Source organism: Trematomus bernacchii, unplaced genomic scaffold (genome assembly GCF_902827165.1).
Source record: "Trematomus bernacchii unplaced genomic scaffold, fTreBer1.1, whole genome shotgun sequence".
Lineage (NCBI taxonomy): Eukaryota > Metazoa > Chordata > Actinopteri > Perciformes > Nototheniidae > Trematomus > Trematomus bernacchii.
Window position 1 is genome coordinate 321,101 of NW_022987613.1, and position 25,221 is coordinate 346,321.

At 41.8% G+C, this 25,221-nt stretch overlaps 1 protein-coding gene across 1 annotated transcript; it reads left to right on the top strand.

The window, feature by feature from the left end:
• The first annotated feature begins 366 nt into the window (after positions 1 to 366).
• LOC117483706 (solute carrier family 17 member 9-like) lies at positions 367 to 16,140 on the top strand. Its single transcript, XM_034132061.1, has 13 exons — positions 367 to 557; positions 5,341 to 5,538; positions 5,874 to 6,013; positions 7,293 to 7,392; positions 8,149 to 8,273; positions 9,909 to 9,999; positions 10,801 to 10,897; positions 10,985 to 11,072; positions 11,277 to 11,311; positions 12,387 to 12,502; positions 14,637 to 14,692; positions 15,105 to 15,134; positions 15,847 to 16,140. Exons 1-13 carry the CDS (start codon positions 442 to 444, stop codon positions 16,014 to 16,016), a joined length of 1,362 nt encoding a protein of 453 aa, XP_033987952.1. The 5' UTR covers positions 367 to 441; the 3' UTR covers positions 16,017 to 16,140.
• The last annotated feature ends 9,081 nt before the right edge of the window (positions 16,141 to 25,221 follow it).

Consider the following 25,221-nt stretch of genomic DNA (forward strand, 5'->3'; position numbering starts at 1 on the left):
TGTTCTATTAATATAAAGGGAGGTCAGGTACTCTTTAAAACAGCTGCTAGTTATGGGTACTTTTTACTGAAGTACATTTCAAAGCCTCTTTACTTTGACTTGAGTAAAGAAGTTTAGTCAGTACTTCTACTTTGACCAGAGTACTTTAAACACGAGTATCTGTACTTCTCCTTGAGTAAAGATGTGTGTACTTTGCCCTCTCTGATATACAGCAGAGCTTCCTGTCCTCTACTGGGGAAATATTCAAATGTTCTTCCTCTCTGTGAAACCTCCTGCAAATCACGAGCAGCTTCTCTTTCTGGGTTTTGTTTCAACAAGTTGTACCTGTTTGTCCTGCCAGTGAGAGGAAGAGGAGGAGGAGGAGGAGGAGGAAGACGGGGAGGGAGAGCTGAAGTACTCTCAGAGCGGATCAGACACTGAAGGAAACACTGATCTGATCACATGGAGGACAGACACACGGCCAGAGACGGCAGGAAACACCTGAGCTATCCTCAGCTGGATTGTGAGATGTATGGAGGACGTGTTTCCAGCGGAGAGGACAGGAAGCTGTGGCCCAGGTGAGACCCAGAGAACACTGCAGGCTCTGGAACAGGAATCTAAAACATGTGGAAACAGCCGCTTAACATGACATGGTTCTTAAAATGAGTTAGTCATTGTGAAATAATGCTTCTGGCTGCTACTTCACTTTTATAGGTTCACTTACTTTTAAAATACTGCCCCTTACTTTGTTTATCTTTGATTTGTACTTACTTTATTTTACGGTCGTACTGCTGCATTACAGTATGAACCCTGTAGAAGCAGATTACTAGTTTTACATTTGAGTTGTTTTTATATATTGTGACACTGACAGATAGTTATGGTCCCCAGAGGATGAATAACATTTACTTTGGTAATCCTTTGAGTCTCAAATATCTCCATTTCTTTCTCTTTGGAAAGACACGTTGCAATAAGCTGTTTTTAAAGGATGTGTTTTTAAATCTGACTTGAGCCACAGACAAAGATTGTAAAACTGCAAATACAAGAGCTTTTACCAGAGGATCAGTGTATCTATATATACACAGTATATAGAGGCTTCATAGCTTTTCAACATGTTAATGCTTCCAATACTATCAGCCTTGTCTACTTTGAGTTTAGTGCTACTGAGCAAATAATAGGTGGTAAACATGGTGAACATAATACCTGCTGAATATTTGCATACAGGCGTTATCAGGAAGAAAAACAGCGGTATTTCAATACCCTCTTCACGCAACAGTAACCAACAGCAGAAGGGCATAAACTTGTTCCCTTTGAAGATCCAAACTGAAACTTAATGGAGGGGTATCAGCCAAACAAAACCGCCTATTGTATTTAATTGTATTGTTAAAATGCTAAATGGTACTCACATAATTAAGCATTAAGGATCCTACATACAGTATAGCATACAATTCTACGTATTTCAGTATTATGACTTACCAACAAATATAAAACAATATAAAATGTCGCAATAATTCACAAGTTGGGCTGAATTGAGCCATAAAGTGAGCTTATTTTGGAGCCTGCACTGCACATTCTTAAGGAGGCCGTTGTGAACCAATGGAAAGTCCCCAATGTTTAAATAGCCACTGTTTGTTTTCCCCATGCAAAACCAAAGTCACTTCATGTTTTTCTTGTGTAGCATGCAAACCCTGTGTTGCAGATAAATAAATGATCCTTTAATATTTGAATAGTGACCGTGTAGCATGCTGGTGTTAGCATTTGGCTCAGAGCACTGCTGGGAGAACAGACTGTTGTTTCAGTAGCAGTTGATGTTACCGGTTTGGCCCTTGTGTCTCTACATGCACTGCAAACATGTAAAATTGCCAAGTATATTTGTCTAATTTCTAGTCAGAATATGTCGTTACACTTGATATAAGACTTAATAACTTCAGTCTTGTTTTTAGACCAGGCATCTTAAGCATCTTATTAAGTCAAAGTCTCTTAAAAACATCTTATTTTAGAGGAAAATCTCCAACTAACATCAGAAAACAGAAAATGTCTAAAGCATTTCTGGCTTTTTTTGTTACAAATTCCCTGATTCTCGTCAAATGTAGTTCAAAATAAGTTTTCCCAGCTAAATACAAGATCTCATTTATTTAATTATCCCATCTTTACTTAAGTCATTTTGTTCTTTTAGCAGATTTGTTCACTTATTAAAAGCGAAAACACCTTGTTTTCATTATATATTTACTTGTTTTTGGAGCAGCATTTTTTCCAGTGTGTGTATATTGGTTTTCACCAGGACGCAAAAATGATCCACGTCAATTATTAAAACCGGTTTCCCTTCATGTTTATAAGGTGTCTGTATTAAAGGTCCGTGCTGCATTAGACACGGTCTTCCATTAAATAATTAGTTTGACTGGAAAAACTTTAAAGAGTCCTCTCCTGCTGATGTTCAGGTGTATATCAGTATGTAGTGTCTCTACTTAAAGAGTCCTCTCCTGCTGATGTTCAGGTGTATATCAGTATGTAGTGTCTCTACTTTAAAGAGTCCTCGCCTGCTGATGTTCAGATGTATATCAGTATGTAGTGTCTCTACTTTAAAGAGTCCTCTCCTGCTGATGTTCAGGTGTATATCAGTATGTAGTGTCTCTACTTTAAAGAGTCCTCTCCTGCTGATGTTCAGGTGTATATCAGTATGTAGTGTCTCTACTTTAAAGAGTCCTCTCCTGCTGATATTCAGGTGTATATCAGTATGTAGTGTCTCTACTTTAAAGAGTCCTCTCCTGCTGATGTTTCATGTGTATATCAGTATGTAGTGTCTCTACTTTAAGAGTCCTCTCCTGCTGATGTTCAGGTGTATATCAGTATGTGTCTCTACTTTAAATAGTCCTCTCCTGCTGATGTTCAGTTGTATATCAGTATGTAGTGTCTCTACTTTAAAGAGTCCTCTCCTGCTGGTGTTCAGGTGTATATCAGTATGTAGTGTCTCTACTTTAAAGAGTCCTCTCCTGCTGATGTTCAGGTGTATATCAGTATGTAGTGTCTCTACTTTAAAGAGTCCTCTCCTGCTGATGTTCAGGTGTATATCAGTATGTAGTGTCTCTACTTTAAAGAGTCCTCGCCTGCTGATGTTCAGATGTATATCAGTATGTAGTGTCTCTACTTTAAAGAGTCCTCTCCTGCTGATGTTCAGGTGTATATCAGTATGTAGTGTCTCTACTTTAAAGAGTCCTCTCCTGCTGATGTTCAGGTGTATATCAGTATGTAGTGTCTCTACTTTAAAGAGTCCTCTCCTGCTGATATTCAGGTGTATATCAGTATGTAGTGTCTCTACTTTAAAGAGTCCTCTCCTGCTGATGTTCATGTGTATATCAGTATGTAGTGTCTCTACTTTAAAGAGTCCTCTCCTGCTGATGTTCAGGTGTATATCAGTATGTGTCTCTACTTTAAATAGTCCTCTCCTGCTGATGTTCAGTTGTATATCAGTATGTAGTGTCTCTACTTTAAAGAGTCCTCTCCTGCTGGTGTTCAGGTGTATATCAGTATGTAGTGTCTCTACTTTAAAGAGTCCTCTCCTGCTGATGTTCAGGTGTATATCAGTATGTAGTGTCTCTACTTTAAAGAGTCCTCTCCTGCTGATGTTCAGGTGTATATCAGTATGTAGTGTCTCTACTTTAAAGAGTCCTCTCCTGCTGATGTTCAGGTGTATATCAGTATGTAGTGTCTCTACTTTAAAGAGTCCTCTCCTGCTGATGTTCAGGTGTGTATCGGTATGTAGTGTCTCTACTTTAAAGAGTCCTCTCCTGCTGATGTTCAGTTGTATATCAGTATGTAGTGTCTCTACTTTAAAGAGTCCTCTCCTGCTGATGTTCAGGTGTATATCAGTATGTAGTGTCTCTACTTTAAAGAGTCCTCTCCTGCTGATGTTCAGGTGTATATCAGTATGTAGTGTCTCTACTTTAAAGAGTTCTCTCCTGCTGTTGTTCAGGTGTATATCAGTATGTAGTGTCTCTACTTCAAAGAGTCCTCTCCTGCTGATGTTCAGGTGTATATCAGTATGTAGTGTCTCTACTTTAAAGAGTCCTCTCCTGCTGATGTTCAGGTGTATATCAGTATGTAGTGTCTCTACTTTAAAGAGTCCTCTCCTGCTGATGTTCAGGTGTATATCAGTATGTAGTGTCTCTACTTTAAAGAGTCCTCTCCTGCTGATGTTCAGGTGTCCTTTAAATAACTTGGAATACTTCTTGTCTTTAGGTAACAACACATCTGATTATACAAATATGACTAGAGGAGTTCCTCAAGGCTCCATCCTGGGGCCTCTTGTCTTTAACATATACAAGCTTTCACTTACGTAGATTTAAAAACAACAACAAATGATGTTATTTCATGCAGATGACACACAAATGTCCAACCATCTTGCCAGGGAACTGTGGTTCATTACAAGCACTGAGCAAATGCATTGAACAAATCGATGTGTCCGAACCATCTTTAATTAAACAGACAAATGATTGTTATCGGAGCCAACGAGGTGTGATTAAAAGCCACAGACAGGCCCAGAAGTCTAGGTGTAGTCAAAGACTCAGACATCAATTTCAGCAGACGAGTCATCCTACTATTACCTGACCGATATATCCAGGATTGAAGATAGCTTGTGTCAGCAGGATTTGGAAAAACGTGTCCATGCATTTATCTTCAGTAGACTAGTCGACAACTGTTGTGTTTTGGGGGATTTGAGGTCTTTGCACCAACTTCCTGTCTGTCAAATTTACTTCAAAAATACTACCGTTTGTCTTTTATGATCCATATAAATAGTTAATGGACTGTACTTATATATCTCTTTATCAGTTCTCTTCGACCGCTCAAAGCTCTTTACATACTACGAGTCATTCACCCATTCACACCTCATTCATGCAGAGCAGCACCATTTGCTCTAGGGAAGCTATCACACACACACACACACACACACACACACACACACACACACACACACACACACACACACACACACACACACACCACACACACACACACACACACACACACACACACACACACACACACACACACACACACACTGTATTGGCTGGGATCGAACCAACAACCTGCTGATTGAAAGACGACCGCACTCCCTCTCAGCCACAGTCGCCCATATATCTGGAACAAACAAACTCCCAGCATGTAATGGACATTGCTCTTCATGTTGTGTGCATCTTTTGCAAAAGATTAAAGAACCAGAAAGACATCTCTTTGATTAGTTAATATCAAGAATTTCCACCATAAGCATTGTAACTTTTATTATTTTTATACACATTTTTTGTAAAACACTTTGATGTTACCTCTTGTTGAGATGTGCTTTACAGATAAATGTTCCCTACCTTGCAGACCTCTGGCTCAGAAGTGGACGGTGATGCTGTTTTTGGGAACGTGCCTGCTGTTCTGCTCCCGCATGGCGATGCCCATCTGCTCCGTGTCCATGGCCGCCACCTTCCACTGGAGCAAGATCGACTCGGGTCTGGTTCTGGGGGGATTCTTCTGGGGCTACTGCTTCACTCAGATCCTGGGAGGACACGCCAGTGACAAGTAGGGAATTAAGACTTCAAATGATAAGATGAGATTCACTTTATTGAGCTTACATTGGGACATCAGCAGCATGTTAAAACAAGGCAGTGCACATCATTTGAAAAATTACGGAAGAGGATTAGGGCCACATGAAAAGAAAAAAATACAGTACATATTCTCAGAAAAAAAGGCCTATATTCAGGAGAATCTAAACATTATAAAATATACAGAATACATTAGAATACTCTTTAATAAACCAATCACAGAAGGGGATATGGTGCACAGAGTTATTGCAGTAGGCAGGAATGATTTCATGTACATCTTTTTGATAACCTCTTCTCTGTGTGTTGCCTCAGGGTGGGAGGGGAGCGCGTCCTCTTCGTCTCGGCCGCCTCCTGGGCTCTGATCACAGCTGTGACTCCTCTGCTGGCTCATTTAGGATCTCACACCCTCGCTCTCATGACCCTCGCCAGGTTCCTCATGGGACTCACACAGGGTGAGTACTGTTCACGTTATAGGGAGATACCAAGACCTCCACTAAGTCTGTTTGCACACACACATTAAAGGAAGTGGAAAGAGACTCTGAAAGTTTCAGGAACAAAGATTCTCTCTCTTTTTGTCCTGATCCATTTCTATAAAAACCTGTCTGAAAATGAGCTGATCACATTTGGGCCACTTTATGATGTCATAACGATGTTTTGTCTTGTGTAACCATTAGCCAATCAGCACCCAGGTAACCCCCCCCCCCCCCCCCCCCCCCCCCCCCCCCCCCCCCCCCTTATCACCTGAATCTCCTCCTAGAGCACCATTGAGTTCTTTGTAACCAAATCTCTCTCAGAGGGGCGTGGGGAGGGGCTCCTTATTTTCATCTGAAGTAACAGACAGAGAATCAGCACTTTGGAAACAGGGCTGAAACAGAGGGGATTATGGGTAATGCTGCAATGATCTGTTTGGTGTTTCAGCCAATCAGAGACAGGCTCTGTATATATCTGAGACCTGTGATATATTGATGAAAAACAGTATAATAGGGGACCTTTAATACACACAATGTTTACAATTATGTTGTCTTTCATTACTGTACATATTTTATTCCAATTTTATTTCCACGATTTCAATCATATTCATACTGCTATAATTTACTGTATTTTTTTTAATTGTTATTACAGTTTTCTTCAAATAGTTTTCTGTGTTTTTAATTTTGTTAAATTCCTCGTATGTGTTAACCTACTTGGTAATAAACCTATTTCTGATTCTGATTTCCATCAGTGACGGATAATGGGTGTTCCTGCCATGAAATAGGGATCCTATTGAATCAGAATTCCTCTATTCGTCCCAAAGAGGGGACATTTAGAAAGTTACAGCAAAGAGACAATAATGATACAGACAAGATCAAAACAGTATTTAGAAAAGTGGCATGCACACACATTATCTAACATCTAATAATAATGACACTCCAAGTAGCAGCATTACAGTATACACGTGAGTGAAACAAGTAGAAAGTATTGAAGTAGCTGCAGGATGACAGTAGTAAATACTATGATTACTGGTATTTAAGTATGTATTGCACACTGGTGTATTACATCATTGTTGGTATAGGTGTTAGCTGAATATGTTCTTCCTTGTTCTGAGCTTCATCCTTCCTTATCAATTAAACTTGTATCCCTAATGTGAGAGTGAAAGCGTCCCATTTCTCTGTTTTGTTGATTGTAATACGAGCTTGACTGTATGAATGATGATATCTGAGGAAACTGAGTGTGTAACGTAATGTCTTATAGGAGTTTTTTTTCCGTCTTTGGCCAGCCTCTGCTCTCAGAGAGTTCTGGAAGGAGAGAGAGGATTTATGATTAGCGCCATGAACAGTGGGGCAAATCTGGGGTAACACACACACACACACACACACACACACACGCACACGCACACGCACACGCACACGCACACGCACACGCACACGCACACACACACACACAGTGGTGGAAAGTACTTAATTGCATTTACTCATGTGCTGTACTTAAGTACTTTTTTGACATACTTCCATGTAATGCTACTGTGTACTTCTACTGCATTACATTTATTTCACTTTCATAGTTACTTTGTACATGCAAAACTATAATACTGAATAGATTATTACATCTATAAATACGGATAAAATAAAAACTAGGTTTAAAATAATAAGACACTGCCATAAGTACTCATTCTGCATAATGAGTACTTTTACTTTTGATAATTGAAGTACAAAGCTAATAACACTTTTGTACTTTTATTTACGTAAAAATGTGGTTTCAGTGGAAACCTTTACTTGTAGTGGAGTATTTTAAAACCATAGTATTTGTACTTTTACTAAAGTAACGGATCTGAGTACTTCTTCTAACACCACCCACACCCATCCACACCCACACCCACACCCACGCACACGCACACACCCACACACACACACACACCCACATACACACACACACACACATACACACACACACACCCACATACACACACACACCCACATACACACACACACACACGCACACACCCACACCCACACCCACACCCACATACACACACACCCACGCACACACCCACACACACACACACACACACACACACTCCATGTCTGACGGCTTTCTGCTGCTGTCTCAGGGCTCTGACGGCGGGGGGGATGGGCTCTCTGATGCTGGAGGAGTACGGCTGGGAGAGTTTGTTTTACAGCATCGGAGCTCTGGCCGGACTCTGGGCTCTCGTCGTCTGGCTGTGTTTACTGAAAGGTACAGAACCTACACTCCCAGAATGCAACAGGACAACAGGTCGTCTATTGTTGTTGTGTCGCGGCTCTAATTGACCTGTTTTGAATGTTATCGTCCCGCTGAACGCCCGTTATCGCCCACATTCAAATACTTCAGACGGGACAAACTGCATGTTGCAGAAGTGAAACTTAAAGAGGAGCTTCGCCATTTTAAACCTGGTCTTTATATTCAGAAAAGGTCTGTTTGGGATCAAATGAAGATGATTGTTGAATGCATTATTACTAAGTTGATTGAGTGATTCATGTGATCCATGCACCCAATTGTGTTTGATTGGAAGGGCTGAAAAAAGACACAAGACATCAACAACAACAAAATATTTACAACTGGATTTTCTGCATTTTTCATTTATGGAACAAGACTGTTTTAGTTTTTGTGTCCGATGCCAACATACACACCGAGAAGCGGCTCTGTGTCTGGGGGTTAATGAACATATACTTATATACTTATATTCCCGTGCCTTCATACATTTTCCAGTTTTCCAGCAATGGCGGACCGGGCAAACAAAGATTGTCTTCCCTTATTTTATTTATTTGAAGTGGACCTATCATGCTATATTTGAATAATATAGTGTAGGACCATACCTATATAAGGCATATTTATACTTTTTTTTTTTCAAAATACCAAACAGATCATGCATTTTAGCCATGCCTCATTTTGCTCAATTTGACATTTTTTAGCTCTGTTTTAGCAAGGGCAGATTCAGTGAGAACAGCACCACTTACAGGCCTGGCATATGTACTACAGCGTCTCCAGCGCTTTCGAACGGCAATGTCCGTGGCTGTCTCCTCCTGATTGGTGGAGTTGGCCCAATAGCCGTAGCGCCACCGTCCTGACGTCAGGACAGTGTTCAAATCTGGATCAGTTTTTATCAGATCCGTTGCAGCCCCTTTTTTTAGAGATTTGGGTATGGAGGAAAATAGAGAGGGTTGTGTTTTCTGACACTTGGTGAGTTCCCTGGAACACCGGAGACACATATTCATGTAGAAAAGACGTACAAAAGTGCATTTTCCATGATAGGTCCCCTTTAAGTAATTGTTTTTCTCCTTTAACAAAATGTATGTGTCCAATGATTGGCATGAATCTGTAAACCAAACGTTTGGCTAGTTTCACAGAGCGAGAAATACACAGGTTGAAAACACCAATTGTTAGGCTTAGTCCAAACATGCTGTGTACATGCATGAAGACAACAATTAACAACAACTGTCTTTTTAAATATCAATTTTTCTAATTCAAAGAGTGCTGCGTACAAGTCTAACAGATTATCCTAAAGTACAACAAAATGCAACATGAACTTGTTTTAAAATACAAAATATCTTTCAATAAAAGCCTCAAAATATTCAGATTATCCAAATTAAATATGCTGTCTCCATGTCCCCTATCAAATTCAGAATAATGTAATATCACATCCTGGGGAATATATATGTTATCATATGTGTTATTATTTAAATTACATTTCCAGTCTGTTGTAAATAGTTGTTTACTTCATCACACTTCCTGTTGTTGTTGCTGCATGATAAACAGTGCAATGATTTTCATGATACACAGTGTTATGTTGTGTTTTTCCTCATGCATCTCATTCATTGATGTGTGTTTCAGGAGTAGAAGTACCCCCGAGGCAGAAGGACCCGAAAGACCCTCAGTGGAGTTTATCCAGATGGCTGAGTCTCGTCAAGAAGCCGCCCGTCTGGTACGGCTTTATATACTTTATTTACTTTCTGCAGAGGTGTCAAGTCACTAAGTAGATTTACTCAAGTACTTAAGTACACGTCTAAGGTACTTGTACTTTACTTGAGTATTTCCATTGTATGCTGTTTTGTACTTCTCCTCCACTACATGTATTTAATCCCTTTAGTTACTTTACAGATGTGGATGAATGATGTGAAATATAACCAAGTGTTAAATCAGACTTTAGTTCCACCTGGAGTAAATCCACAAGCTACCCTGCAGTATACAAAGTCATTCAAACTAGCTGCACCTTTACCAGCTTTGAGAACACTTTCATGATCAATCATTATAAAACATATCATATATATTATTCTGAAATGGACCAATCTGCACAATGACTACTTTTACTGTCGCTACTTTAACTATATTTTGATGAGAATACTTTTCTACTTTTACTTGAGGAACATTTTGAATGCAGGACTTTTACTGTAACAGAGTATTCCTACACTCTGGTACACTCAAGTACAAGATCTGAGTACTTCTACTTTTACTCAAGTACAAGATCTGAGTACTTCTACTTTTACTCAAGTACAAGATCTGAGTACTTCTACTTTTACTGAAGTACAAGATCTGAGTACTTCTACTTTTACTACAAGATCTGAGTACTTCTACTTTTACTCAAGTACAAGATCTGAGTACTTCTACTTTTACTCAAGTACAAGATCTGAGTACTTCTACTTTTACTCAAGTACAAGATCTGAGTACTAGTAGTAGTTTTATATTTGTTGTGAGTTTATAACCTCTCTTTCCCTCCTTCCTACAGGGCCATGATCTTCGCCCACATGTGTCATAGCAGCTCTTCGTGCACTTTATTATCCTGGTTGCCGACGTACTTTAAAGAATCGTTTCCACACGCCTCGGTATTTGTTATTATCCACTGTGTTCAGCCAGTAATCTCTACACTAGACTCTTCACGCTGACAGTCACTAACGTGTGCTCTCTTGCAGGGCTGGGTGTACAACGTGGTGCCGTGGGCTGTTGCCATCCCATCAGCACTGGCAGGAGGGTATTTCTCAGATGTTCTAATACGCCAAGGTATTATATTATGATTATATTTGTTTTGTTTCTGTTCAGATTTTATGTAAAGTGTCTTTGAGCTTTAGGAAAAGTGCTATAAAAATCCCATGTATTATTATTATTGAACAAGTGTTATTTTTTTGTATTATGTGCATTTGGAGGCGAGTTACTGTACCTTTCATACAGAAACATTAAAGTTCACATTTCTTTTTTCCTCTGTAGGATATGGTGTCTCGTTGGTGAGAAAGATAATGCAGGTAAGTCGAATAAATATATAGGTTTTTAGTGCATGAACATGGTCTGCAAAGGCTCAAATCCCTGTGTTCCCTTTCTCCAAAACAATAAATGTTCACAAAAATAACTATTTGACAATAGTTTTAAAAAGTATAAACAAAGTGAGACCAAAGTTGATGAAAAAAATAATAAACAACATCTTGGTCCCTGGTCTCCCTTAGTTCCTTTGTGTGTGCGTGTGTGTGTGTGTGTGTGTGTGTGTGTGTGTGTGTGTGTGTGTGTGTGTGTGTGTGTGTGTGTGTGTGTGTGTGTGTGTGTGTGTGTGTGTGTGCGCGTGTGTGTGTGTATGTGTGCGTGCGTGTGTGTGATGAAGCTCTGTTGTGATTGGCTGCTGCTGCTGAGGTGGAATTTCTGTGAGATTTTTAAACGTGTAATAACAAGTTTCTCCTGAGGTGTGTGTCTCTGTCAGCCTCTGAGCACCAAGGAGAAGTGTGTGTGTGTGTGTGTGTGTGTGTGTGTGTGTGTGTGTGTGTGTGTGTGTGTGTGTGTGTGTGTGTGTGTGTGTGTGTGTGTGTGTGTGTGTGTGTGTGTGTGTGTGTGTGTGTGGTGTGTGTGTGTGTGTGTGGTGTGTGTGTGTGTGTGTGTGTGTGTGTGTGTGTTGTGTGTGTGTGTGTGTGTGTGTGTGTGTGGTGTGTGTGTGTGTGTGTGTGTGTGTGTGTGTGTGTGTGTGTGTGTGTGTGTGTGTGTGTGTGTGTGTCAGTAATTATATAAAAAGCAGTTTCAACTCTAATGACGAAAACACATGAATCAAAAAATCAACCAGAGGTGGGAGAAGTACTCAGATCTTGTACTTCAGTAAAAGTAGAAGTACTCAGATCTTGTACTTCAGTAAAAGTAGAAGTACTCAGATCTTGTACTTCAGTAAAAGTAGAAGTACTCAGATCTTGTACTTGAGTAAAAGTAGAAGTACTCAGATCTTTTAACTCTAATTACGAAAACACATCTAAATATGAATTGACAGGAAGTGCATTATTGTACATTTTAAGATTCTGATAATTGCCTTTTTTTAAATATTTGTCCTGCTCATTCCCCCCTCAGTTCTTTGCCATGGGCGTCTCCAGTATGTTCATCATCTTGCTGTCTGGAGACGTCTCCTTTCTCTCGGCTGTCACCTTCATCTCTGCTGCCATCGGTCTGAGCAACTTCTCCAGCGGGTACGTTATTAAAAATACATTCTGTCTGTGTTTAAAATGTGAACTCTCAATGATCTCTCATGCATTTTAAAGACAAGTCAATGAAATGTGAATAAGGTAATATGTAAAGATGATGCCGGGGTTTTTCACATCTGTGTTAGTCAAAAATCCCCATGATATAATATATCTTTATTTTCATCATACGAAGTACAACAACATTTATTTGGCAACTCTCACGGGCCGTCTCCACGGCAGCGTTAAAAAAATCTTGGAGGTGGGCGTATCTGAGGCTTGGGGATTTTTTTGCGATCAACCAATCACATGAATCTCCCGCCCGCGACATATGAAGCCAAAAAGCCCGAAGTAAACTGGATATAAACTCCCCAAAACAGGCGAAAACATACCACTGTCTCTGCCACCTCCCTCCATGCCTGGCTCCTCCGGTTTATATCCCGGTAGGTCTGGTCATAAAGCACCGGGTGATTGATTCGCTACCGCTAATTTCTCCTCCATGTTTTGGAATATGAGGAAATGACCTGCGGTCTGTCTCTCCCAGCATACACGTCGTTTGATTGGCTAGAGCTTGAACTGTCAGATTTGCGTACACGGGATTTGATTGGCTGACGCTTCCTCCTCAGCTTCAAAAGTTGAACATTGTTCAACTTTGGATCTTGAAAATCCTGAGAATCTCCGCTCGCCTGCCCACAATGCATTTCGGCGAAAGCGAAAAAAAGTGACGTCACCCCATTCAAAGTGAATGGGCAGAAGCGTTTCAAGATTTTTTAACGCTGCCGTGGAGACGGCCCGTCACTGCAGTAAAAACATAGACACAAATAAATAAGAGCGGTAAAAGCAGAGGTCGTAGCGATGACAGTGCAACGAGATAAGATTCAATGTCAATGTGCATATTTACACTTACTGTCTAAAAACGTTAAATCTACAAAACTGTATAAATATATTGTATTTCTGAAAAAGACCAATATTTCCCGAATCTCACCTTTAAATAAATAATGTAATGTTTTTTTGTAGTCACTACCATAATCACACTGCATACATGTCAATACAATTCATTATTATTTAAACACAAAAACGAGTTCATTGTATTAACTTATTAGCTCTCTTTGTAATGGTTGTATGAATAATGGTGCACAGGGTATCTCTATGGCACAGTTTACAATACTGGTTGATAGGATATTCATGTTGGATTTTGTATTTTCATTTCATAGGATTTGCTCAAAATAATGTTTATAAGTAATAAATATAAGTGGTAGTAGTAGTAGCGGTAGCAGTAGTGGTAGCAGCTAGCGGTAGCAGTAGTAGTAGTAGCAGTAGCAGTAGCAGTAGCAGTGGTGGTAGTAGTGGTAGCGGTAGCGGTAGCGGTAGCAGTGGCAGTGGTAGTGGCAGCAGTAGCAGCAGCAGTAGCAGTAGCAGTAGCAGTAGCAGTAGTAGCAGTAGCAGTAGAAGTAGCAGCAGTAGCAGTAGCAGTAGAAGTAGCAGCAGTAGCAGCAGCAGTAGTAGCAGTAGCAGTAGCAGCAGTAGCAGTAGCAGTAGAAGTAGCAGCAGTAGCAGTAGCAGTAGCAGTAGAAGTAGCAGCAGTAGCAGTAGCAGTAGCAGTAGTAGCAGTAGCAGTAGCAGTAGAAGTAGCAGTAGTAGCAGTAGCAGTAGCAGTAGAAATAGCAGCAGTAACAGTAGCAGTAGCAGTAGCAGCAGTAGCAGTAGAAGTAGCAGCAGTAGTAGTAGTAGCAGCAGTAGCAGTAGTAGCAGTAGCAGTAGCAGTAGAAGTAGCAGCAGTAGCAGTAGCAGTAGCAGTAGCAGCAGTAGCAGTAGAAGTAGCAGCAGTAGCAGTAGCAGTAGTAGCAGTAGTAGCAGCAGTAGCAGTAGCAGTAGAAGTAGCAGCAGTAGTAGTAGTAGCAGCAGTAGCAGTAGTAGCAGTAGCAGTAGCAGTAGTAGTAGTAGCAGTAGCAGTAGCAGTAGAAGTAGCAGCAGTAGTAGTAGTAGCAGCAGTAGCAGTAGTAGCAGTAGCAGTAGCAGTAGTAGTAGTAGCAGTAGCAGTAGTGGTAGTAGTGCACTACTACCGCTACTGCTACTACTACCACTACCATGGTAGTGGTAGTAGTACTGTAGTAGTAAACATGATGATTTATATGTGTTTCAGTGGTGTGACGGTGAATGTGCAGGATCTGAGCCCCTCGTGTGCCGGAGCCCTCTACGGTCAGTGTACTCTTAGATATTTAGAAGTTTAGTAGTTATAATACCAGGGAATAAGTACACTGTAATGAATACAGCCTCTGCATTAAAAAAGTAATTGGCCCATTTCCTATTATTGAGATGTGATTATTGATGCATTAATGTGGAGATTATTCACTTTCACTGCCGGGTATCATGTGAATTAAACCAATAAGGGATCAATTAACGTTTAGCTTTCTCTATAATAAAACCTCATAGTAGATTTGTTGATTATAGCCCGTCAGTAATGGTATTAAAAAAATGAAGTAAAGAGTCAAGTATTTGCCTCTGAGATGTGATGAAAATAGAAATACTCAAGTACAAGTAACTTACAATTTTACTGGTGGCTGTTTACATTGCATAAACCTCTAGTGTTTGTTTTTGTTTGTTTCTACAGGTTTCATGAATATGATGGGAGCTTTCATGGGTATGTTTAATATGACTTTTATCTATCTGTAATATATGTAAAGTCTACAGTCTCTTGTCCTTCGAATCGATGTATCACAAATATAAAACAATATTATAATCAGAGGTGGGAGAAGTGCTCACATCTTATACTTGAGTAATACTCTGTGACAGTAAAAGTCCTGCATTCAAAATGTTACTCAAGTAAAAGTAGAAAAGTATTATCATCAACATATAGTTAAAGTCCCCAGCTACTGTATGGATCTCTAAAATATTGTATATTGTTAGAAAAATGTCACTCGTCCCCGGCTTGAGCTTCAACCTCAGGATCCATGTATTTGTGATCCTCTCCAGAATGGAAGTAGTCATCACATACAGAGCATCAACTAGTTCCTGAACAGTGTCCTTCACATGCTGATATCCAAGAGAGGGAGTTACACAGTCACAAGATGGAGGAATAGAAAGCAGTATTCAATGTTTACTTCAGATTAGCTCCACGTCAGAAATGAGCATGCTTGTCATATGTCTATCTCCATAGAGGCTGAATCATCATGTTAATCACATAGCTATCATATGCCTCAAACAGTCCTGATGCTCTTCTAGGTAATCATACATCCTGTCATGTACTCAGCTACAGTTGGGATACCTTTGTTATCATGTCACTCTGATATTGGAAGAGGACATTCAGTATTTTCCCAACAGATATAATATATAATGTGTGTTTCTTGTCTCAGGCCTGGTGTTTGTGTCTCTGTCTGGTTTCCTGATCGAGGTCACGCTCTCCTGGGCCACCATCTTCTCTCTCGTCTCGCTGGTGAACGTCTCCGGCCTCGCAGTCTTCATCGTGTTCGGAGACGCTCGCAGAGTGGACCTGCAAGACTACACCCCGCTGGTCCAGATCTGAACCAGAACCAGAGTGGACCTACAGGACTACAGCCCGCTGGTCCAGATCTGAACCAGAACCAGAACCAGAACCAGAGTGGACCTGCAGGACTACAGCCCGCTGGTCCAGATTTGAACCAGAACCAGAACCAGAGTAGACCTGCAGGACTACAGCCCGCTGGTCCAGATTTGAACCAGAACCAGAACCAGAGTAGACCTGCAGGACTACAGCCCGCTGGTCCAGATTTGAACCAGAACCAGAACCAGAGTAGACCTGCAGGACTACAGCCCGCTGGTCCAGATTTGAATCAGAACCAGAACCAGAGTGGACCTGCAGGACTACAGCCCGCTGGTCCAGATTTGAACCAGAACCAGAACCAGAGTAGACCTGCAGGACTACAGCCCGCTGGTCCAGATCTGAACCAGAACCAGAGTAGACCTGCAGGACTACAGCCCGCTGGTCCAGATCTGAACCAGAACCAGAACCAGAGTGGACCTGCAGGATTACAGCCCGCTGGTCCAGATCAGAACCAGAACCAGTTTTATTACCAAGTACAGGTTTACACAGTCACCACATTCAAGTCCCTCCTCAAATCCCACCTGTTCAGATCAGCCTCCTCACTGCAGTGCTACATGTCCCCTGTCACATCCTTTTGTACTGTCTTAAACCTCATTCTATGAATTGTAAGGTGTCCTTGAGTGCTTTGAGAGGCGCCTCTAAATAGAATGAATTAATATTAATATTATTATTATTACACATACGAGGAGTTTGCTTTGGTTTAAATGGTGCAGAAGTTTTTTTTATTTTCATTAAAACAGCAAGAAATAGTGCTTTTATATATATTTATAACTTATTTAAACTATTTTAAGGATATGTTAAATAACATATTATGGTCTGTGAGACTGGACACAACTTCTCCATCACATCACAGTTTCAGTGATTACAGTTATTAAAGCACTGAGAGGACAGTTTTATTTTTCTGTTTTCTAAGTCTGATCCAAAGGGTTTTCTCTCCTGTGTTTATGAGATAAGAAGAGGTGAAAAGAAAGGGAATATGTGTCTTAGTTCTGTATTTAAAAAACTAAATCTCTACAAACATCACAGGGGAAAAGTTTACAGGTGAATGGAATAAATATAAATACATATTTCAGTTCCTAAATTAAAAAGAATCCGTTAAAAACACATTTTATTATTTATTCAGCTCCCTATTTTATTTGTAATCTGTAAAAACATTGGCAGGGAAACAAAGATGCACGGTGACATTTTTAATTTATTATTTTCTAACCATTACTTCTAAGTTTGAGTGGTTTTCTGTGTGTTGTAGTTTTCATTTTGGCCACAAGAGGCTGACTTTAATTTCCCCAAGCATAGTTTCCCCTCTTGTGGCGAAGATGAGTATTACATCAACAAAAGCGATGAAGTAATACATACCATCGGTACTATTTGATACTTATCCTGGCTACATCTTTTTATATCACTATTTTAAAACCACATGTATTCTCACCTACCTCAGGAACATTATAAACACAGTACACAGAATTTAAATAATGTTGGTTTTAGGCGTTATTAAGTCTTGTTTTCTTTGTCATTGTTTTTGACAACGGGAATCAGCTTTACGGATCAAATGATGACTTGAAAACACGTGTGAAAAATGAAGGAACTTTTACATTGTGTGACTGCATTGTACAAATGTTTAAGATTGTATAAATGTTTACTGTAAAAAAGCTTGTTTACCACAAACATGTTTACATTAGTATTGACTACATTCAAATACGCACTAAAATAAATATCTTCTCTAATTTTTTAAGGGTAAACTATTTCATGGACGCTGAAGATTTGGACAATATGTTTTAGGGGTTATTTTCTGCTGCAGATCTTTGGTGCTTTTAAAGTTGGAAGATATTCATCATTATACTTTTAGTTCTCCAAAATGTTCATATCTATCAGAACAACATATCAAAAGTTCTGGTATTTTTATTTTTTGTGTTTACTTTATATACAGTATTTATTCAACTGAGCACTGTTTTAGTTTGGTTATGGTGATTGTAAACTGTCACATTTGTGATATTAAAATATGAATTATTACCAGTGGTGTAAAGTAACTAAGTACATTTACTCAAGTACTGTGACTTAAGTACAATTTTTAGAACATAAACACTACTTTACTTGAGTATTTCCATTGTATACTACTTAGTACTTCTACCCCTCTACAGTTCTGAGGTAAATGGTGTACTTTTAGTCCACTACATGTATTTATAATGTTCTACTTTAGCTTGAGGAACATTTTGAATACAGGACTTTTACTGTAACTGAGTACTCCTACACTCTGGTACTTCTACTTTTACTCAAGTACAAGATCTGAGTACTTATACTTTTACCCAAGTACAATACAACGTCTGAGTACTCTCTGGTAATAATATTGTTTTATATTTTTGATTCATGTGTTTTCGTATCTGAAGTTAAAACTCAAATTCAAGCTCCTCAGTTATATAAGTGCAACTTTGTATCACTGTGTTTTTCCCTACAGAGCTCAGAGGCTGACAGAGACACACACACACACACACACACACACACACACACACACACACACACACACACACACACACACACACACACACACACACACACACACCCTTGGTGCTCAGAGGCTGACAGAGATTCACAGCGCACTTAATTTTCTCCGGAGAAACTTGTTATTACACGTTTAAAAATCTCACGAAAATTCCACCTCAGCAGCAGCAGCCAATCCCAACAAAGCTACACACACACACACACACACACACACACACACACACACACACACACACACACACACACACACACACACACACACACACACACACACACACACACACACACACACACACAAAAGATACACAAGTACAAGATCTGAGTACTTGAGTAACATTTTGAATGCAGGACTTTTACTTGTGTGAGTTCTGCAAAACAGATTTCAGGCAAACATGAACCCAATTGATCAGATGCCATACTCCTGGAGTTTCTTTAAGGATCTGTTTGTGATCAAAGACAGAAATATAAAAAGCCTGTGCATAAAGTAATATATAATGAAAAAGCTAAATATTGCATTCATTTCTTCAAACACCTTTAGCAGTTTTTTCAAAAAGTCATACCTTCTTAAAACAGTTTGTGCTAATTCATGAAGTGGAAACATATCATTAAGGTATTCAGACCCCAAGTCAGTACAACTCAAATAAACATGAGACATTTATAAATAAAAAAACAAGTCTCTACTTTTGAAGAAGAGTAGTATTATTTCATGGAGCCTTTTCACATTGATTATTTTGTGCAAGACTCATAAAACATGTCATCTGAATCTGTAAAGAAAGCAGATTTGTATTGTTGGGTTTCAGGTAAGATTTGCACACCTGGGTTTGGGGATGTTCTGATTCTACAGACCCTCTCTCCTTGCACTATTTTAACTATTTGAAGAGTTTATCGCCGGCCACTAGAGGGCAGCGTCTCACTGCTGTCGCACCGGATATGCTGCGCTCTGACCCGGTAGTACTGAGCGGCCATTTTAGTTCAAACATTGTTCATTCACTCCGCCTCGTGTCGAGACGTTCATCCACTCACACATGTAAGACTGTTCCCACTATTGTTGGTGTATATATATACGTGGTGTCGTAGCCAGGGGTTAAGTTGGGATTTGATATGTGGGGGGGCTCTGTATGGAGGTGCGAGAGGGGGGCGGAGGTCGAGGATCTCATTATTTGACCTTAAGGGATATACACTGTGGCCCTAAAGCAACTGCTCCATTATCTGTATCAAATACACACATTGATGCCACCAAATGTCACAATAAAAATAGAAAGTACTACAAATAAACTGGAATTAATTTACATCTTAAATTATTAATATATATACACAAAAAAAGGTTTACAAATATCCAACCTTCAAATTCCTTTTTTAACTCAACACTGCTCTGCACACTTGCTAAAGAACATTTGTGTGGAAATCTCAATTCATTTGTAGGGCTGCGTGAGTATGGCCAAAAGTATGGGAGTAAATCTCACTGTAAACTATTTAATCATCACCAAATTCTGTGTTATTATGACCGATCATAACTCAGCTTTATGCAGACATACATTTAGCATGGTGTACAGGGCCGTTTTTTGGCATAGGCGACATAGGCGGTCGCCTAGGGCGCCAGATCTGGGGGGGAAAAAAACCTTTTTGACTGTTTGCGCTCATCCTAATTTTCAGCCTTGATGTAACAACATTCATAATTAAGTAAAGGTAACACCCTTTTCACCCCGGTTACACTTTTCATTTGCCCTGTACGATGGGCGCTGTAAGTGATGAAGTGGGGGGTGTTGGCTTATCAGGCGCCCGCAGCTCACAGCCAAAGTGGGCGTGGGAGCGAGCGAGAGAGATAAATGCAATTTATGTAAACAAATATTTCCAAGGCACTCCTTTATAATTATTTGGATAAACAGGTTTGAAATCATTTCAATGTATACTATAGGACAGTAAACCAAAAATATCGTTTAAAACTTGAGAGATATAAAAATATGCATAAATAAATGTTAACTGGTAAAATAAGATATGAATGAACAACAAAAATAAAAGTTACATTTATTTGTTATTGGCTGTGGGTTATTGGTTATGTTCACATATTTGGTTATTAAAATGTAAACCGATCTTTTTAATATGGGTGTTTAGAGTTGTACCCCCTAGATCTAGTCTCTAGTAATGTGTGCTTAAAGTGCACCAGATTGAAGCATTTTACTTTACATTTTCAAACATTTCTTCACACACACACACACACACACACACACACACACACACACACACACACACACACACACACACACACACACACACACACTAGTGATGGGAATTCCGGCTCTTCTTGGTGAGCCGGATCATTTGGCTCGGCTCACCAAGAAGAGCCGGCTCTTTCGGCTCCCAAACGGCTGTTCAGTTTACCACATATTATACCTTTTATAATTCAATCAAATGTAGCCCTGTTTTGACTAATGATTTATATGTGTACACATATCACTTAAATTATTCAATACATCCTTTGTACTGAAGTATTCAAAAGTAAAAATTACATGTTTAATATCAATTATTTGCTGCATGTGGCCAATTGTTTTCATTGCATTTACAGACCCTTGTATCTCTCTATACCACCCAATGAATGCACAGACTTGCTTGTAGAACCACGGTACACAAAGCAGATAGCAACACCTATAAAAACTTAAGCATAGACATTTAAAAAAAGGGGCTACTGTATCGACATTTTAAAATTATATTTAAAGAAAAGGCCCTGACAAAACAGCAGGGCTCTATTTCAGTATTAACTATAGAAAAAAAGACAGCAACAGCTGACATCAAATCTTTGCTGAGCCCAAGGATAATCATAAATAAATAACATAGTGAAAATAAATATATTGCAATGCTCAGTAACATCCAACCGTCTCTAATCATAAAAAAACATAATAAAAATAAATGAATTGCAATGCTCAAAACAGCAGCATCCAACAGTCTCTAATCCTTGGATATGACATGCCACTGTATGCATGCACGGAGCAGCTGTAGCGCGGAGATCATCATATCATTCTGTCTTGTATTACTTAACAAAAAAAAACAAAAACAAAAAAACGGCTCGTTCGCGGGCGCGAGCCGGCTCCCGTCGTTCACTTAAAAGAGCTCGTTCGCGACCGACACATCACTAACACACACACACACACACACCGCACAAGCTTCAGTTCGCGGAGAGGTGCGTCGACTTCGCCGGCTTCAGGGTGTCGGAATCTACCATCGAACCGCTCCCGAAATACTTGGACGCCATCCGGGACTTCCCCACCCCAGGCTCCACGATGGACATCAGGAGTTGGCCTCGTCAACCAGGTGGCTAACTACGCCCAGCTGCGTGACACGATGGCCCCATTTAAGCCGTTCCTCAGCCCGCGCTGTGTGTTCCTATGGTCCCCCGTTCTGGAGGAGGCCTTCCAGACGTCCAAGCAAGCCATAATGGAGGCCATCCGCGAGGGCGTGGAGATCTACGACATGCAGAAGCGTACCTGCCTCCGCCCTGACTGGTCCATGCGTGGCATTGGCTACTTCCTGCTCCAGCAACATTGTCACTGTGCCTCGGGCATACCGGACTGCTGTCCAGGAGGATGGAGGATCACCCTCGCGGGTTCGCGTTTCCTGTCCCCTGCGGAGCAGCGCTATGCGGCCGTCGAGGGAGAGGCCCTAGCTGTGGCCTGGGGTCTGGAACAGACGCGGTACTTCACGCAGGGGTCCGACAACCTCGTCGTGGTCACCGACCATAAGCCATTGGTGAAGATCTTTGGTGACCGTACGCTGGATGAGATAACAAACTCGCGTCTGTTTAGACTCAAGCAGCGCACCCTCCCATGGCGCTTCGACATTGTGCATCTGCCTGGCAAGAGCAACTATGCCGCTGATGCCACGTCAAGGCATCCTTCCCCCTCGGGCTCAGCGAACGGCCTCTCACTGGGGCTGCCGAGCGGGCCTGACGCCGTGGAGTCAGCACTCATGGCCTCCATCCGCGACGACGCACGGGAGCTCGGAGCCGTCTCTTGGCCCCAACTCGCACGGGAGACAGCGGCTGACGGATGCCTCGGCCACCTCCTCCAACTCATCGAGCAGGAGGGTGGGATTGACGTTAACGACCCTGCCCTGGCGAGTCTGTCATCGGTCTGTGAGTCCGTCTACGCACAGGACGGCGTCCTGCTCTATCGGGACCGCGTCGTGGTCCCCCCATCCCTCCGTGGGAGAGTCCTTCGGCATCTCCATGCCGCTCACCAGGGGACCTCAGCGATGGGGCAGCATGCCCGAGCCATAGTTTACTGGCCCGGGATGTCCGGGGACATTCAGGCCACCAGGGACGGGTGTGCAGACTGCAACCGCAATGCTCCGTCACAGGCGGCTACACCCCCCCTGCCGTCACCACCCCCGTCCACGCCATTCGAGGCGGTGTTTGCTGACTTCTTCGACTATGGGGGCCGCCACTACCTAGTTGTCGGGGATCGGCTTTCGGGCTGGGTAGAGGTCCTGAGTTCTACGGCGGGTACTGCCCTGGCGGGCTCAGCTGGCCTGGTCCAACACCTCCGCTCGTTCTTCGCTACCTTCGGCGTACCGGAGGAGCTCTCGAGCGACGGTGGTCCGGAATTCAAGGCGAGCCACACTGAGGACTTCCTCCGCTTATGGCACGTCAAACACCGTGTGTCCTCCGTTGGCTTTCCGCAGTCGAATGGGAGGGCGGAAGTTGCGGTTAAGACTGCTAAGCGCCTCCTGATGTCCAACACCGGCCCGTCGGGCAGCCTTGATCAGGACCGCTTCCTGCGTGCTATGCTGCAGTTGCGGAACACGCCTGACCCCGACTGCAACCTCTCGCCGGCGCAGATCATCTTCGGCTGCCCCCTTCGTGGCTCGCTCTCCTTCGTGAACCGCCTCGAGAAGTTCTCGAACCCGCATATCCGCCCGCTATGGCGCGAGGCATGGGCGGCGAAGGAGGACGCCCTTCGGACCCGTATGTCCCGTACCACCGAGTCTCTGGGGACTCACTCAAGACCGCTCCGCCCATTGGCGCTCGGCGAAAGGGTATTCCTCCAGAACCAGCAAGGCCCGAGCCCCCGCAAATGGGACAGGTCAGGGATCGTGGTGGAGTCGCTGGACCATGACCAGTATCGGATCAGGGTTGACGGTTCGGGACGTCTGACACTGCGCAACAGGCGGTTCCTCCGTGCCTACACGCCGGCCACACCCTGTGCCCATGAGCAGTCGGCCACGCCGTCGCCGCCGCCCGCAGCCCCCACCTATCCGCCCGGGCTGGGCGACGATGGTCCCCGCGACTCGGCTATGGGCGCTTACCCACCGGCGCTTGCTGATGAGGCGTCCTCTGACCTCGCCGTTCCTACGGGTGCCTTCCTGGGCGCACCGCTCCCGGTGCCGCAGCCGCCGCCGGCGCTGCCCCAGCCCACTCGGCCGGGCCGCGTGAGGAAGCCGCCGGCACGCTACGAGCCCGAGTCCGGCAGCTGGATACGGGATTTAGACCGTTAATCTATTCCAGCCTATAGCTTTCCGGTCTGGGGGGGATGAAGAGTTTATCGCCGGCCACTAGAGGGCAGCGTCTCACTGCTGTCGCACCGGATATGCCGCGCTCTGCAATATGGTCTAGCTGCGGCCGCGGCCAGTACACGACACTACACGACACGCCCACTACACGACACGCCCACCTGACACGACACTACGGTGGCTGAGAGACATTACCGTACATGGCAGATTAAAAGCGAATTGACGACACTTATTATTATTGAGATCGTACATGGCAGATTAAAAACGAATTGCAAATGTTATTGTAGCATTTTAAGCAACTATTAGGCAAATAAATTAATAACCTAGTCTATCCGTTTGAGACACAACAGTATAACTTTCAACCCAAATCATTTTGTCAACAAACGGTGGTTTAGTAAACTTTTTTTTAATATATAAAATAGGTGTTAATGAGATAATCTATTGATTATGTTTGTCTAACTGCTACACATGTATTTTATACACAAATGTAGATATTTGTGAACATCTAAATATAGTTGTTAAAGGTTTTAAGATATACATTATCACATCATGGGGTCATTAAGGAACAAATTAGGAGGGCCAGTCAGGCCACTAATGAGCTCAATCATTCACATGTATTATTATTACTTTATAAATTAAAAGTACTAGGGGTCTATTACAAAACCTTTGAAGGAATCGCATCAATTAAAATAAATGTATGGCAAGTATGATCAAATTAACATAATGTCAAGATATAGCCAATAGACAATCAACATGCTTTGAATATAAAGGAAGAAGAACAATAAACAGATGAACATTTAGGTTTTATGTGTAAATTGTGAACAAACCATCTTAATACATCTGGCAGTATAAGACAGCAAACTAAGCTTCTTTAACTGCTGCTAGAACACAGTTTTACCATGGGGTATTTCTAACAAGACCAAAAAGATAAACAAGGCTTCCAAAACAGAAGAAACCAACTCAATACAGTATTTTAATTTCCTTCAAAACGACAAAAGCACTAATAAAAACCAAATAACAATAACATAAAGGAAAAGTAATTGAAGTGGTTGCCTGTTGTAAATACCTTGGTATCTGGCTTGATGATTGTCTCTTCTCTTGCGTTCGGTCATACCCCCCTTCCCATACTATTATCGGTCAAAATTGGCCGGTG

Coding starts and splice junctions, on each gene's coding strand:
- LOC117483706 (XM_034132061.1), top strand. CDS start 442: ATGGAGGACAGACACACGGCCAGAGACGGCAGGAAACACCTGAGCTAT. Junction 10,000..10,800: donor GTCAAGAAGCCGCCCGTCTG/GTACGGCTTTAT, acceptor TCCTTCCTACAG/GGCCATGATCTTCGCCCACA. Junction 12,503..14,636: donor CTGAGCAACTTCTCCAGCGG/GTACGTTATTAA, acceptor TATGTGTTTCAG/TGGTGTGACGGTGAATGTGC.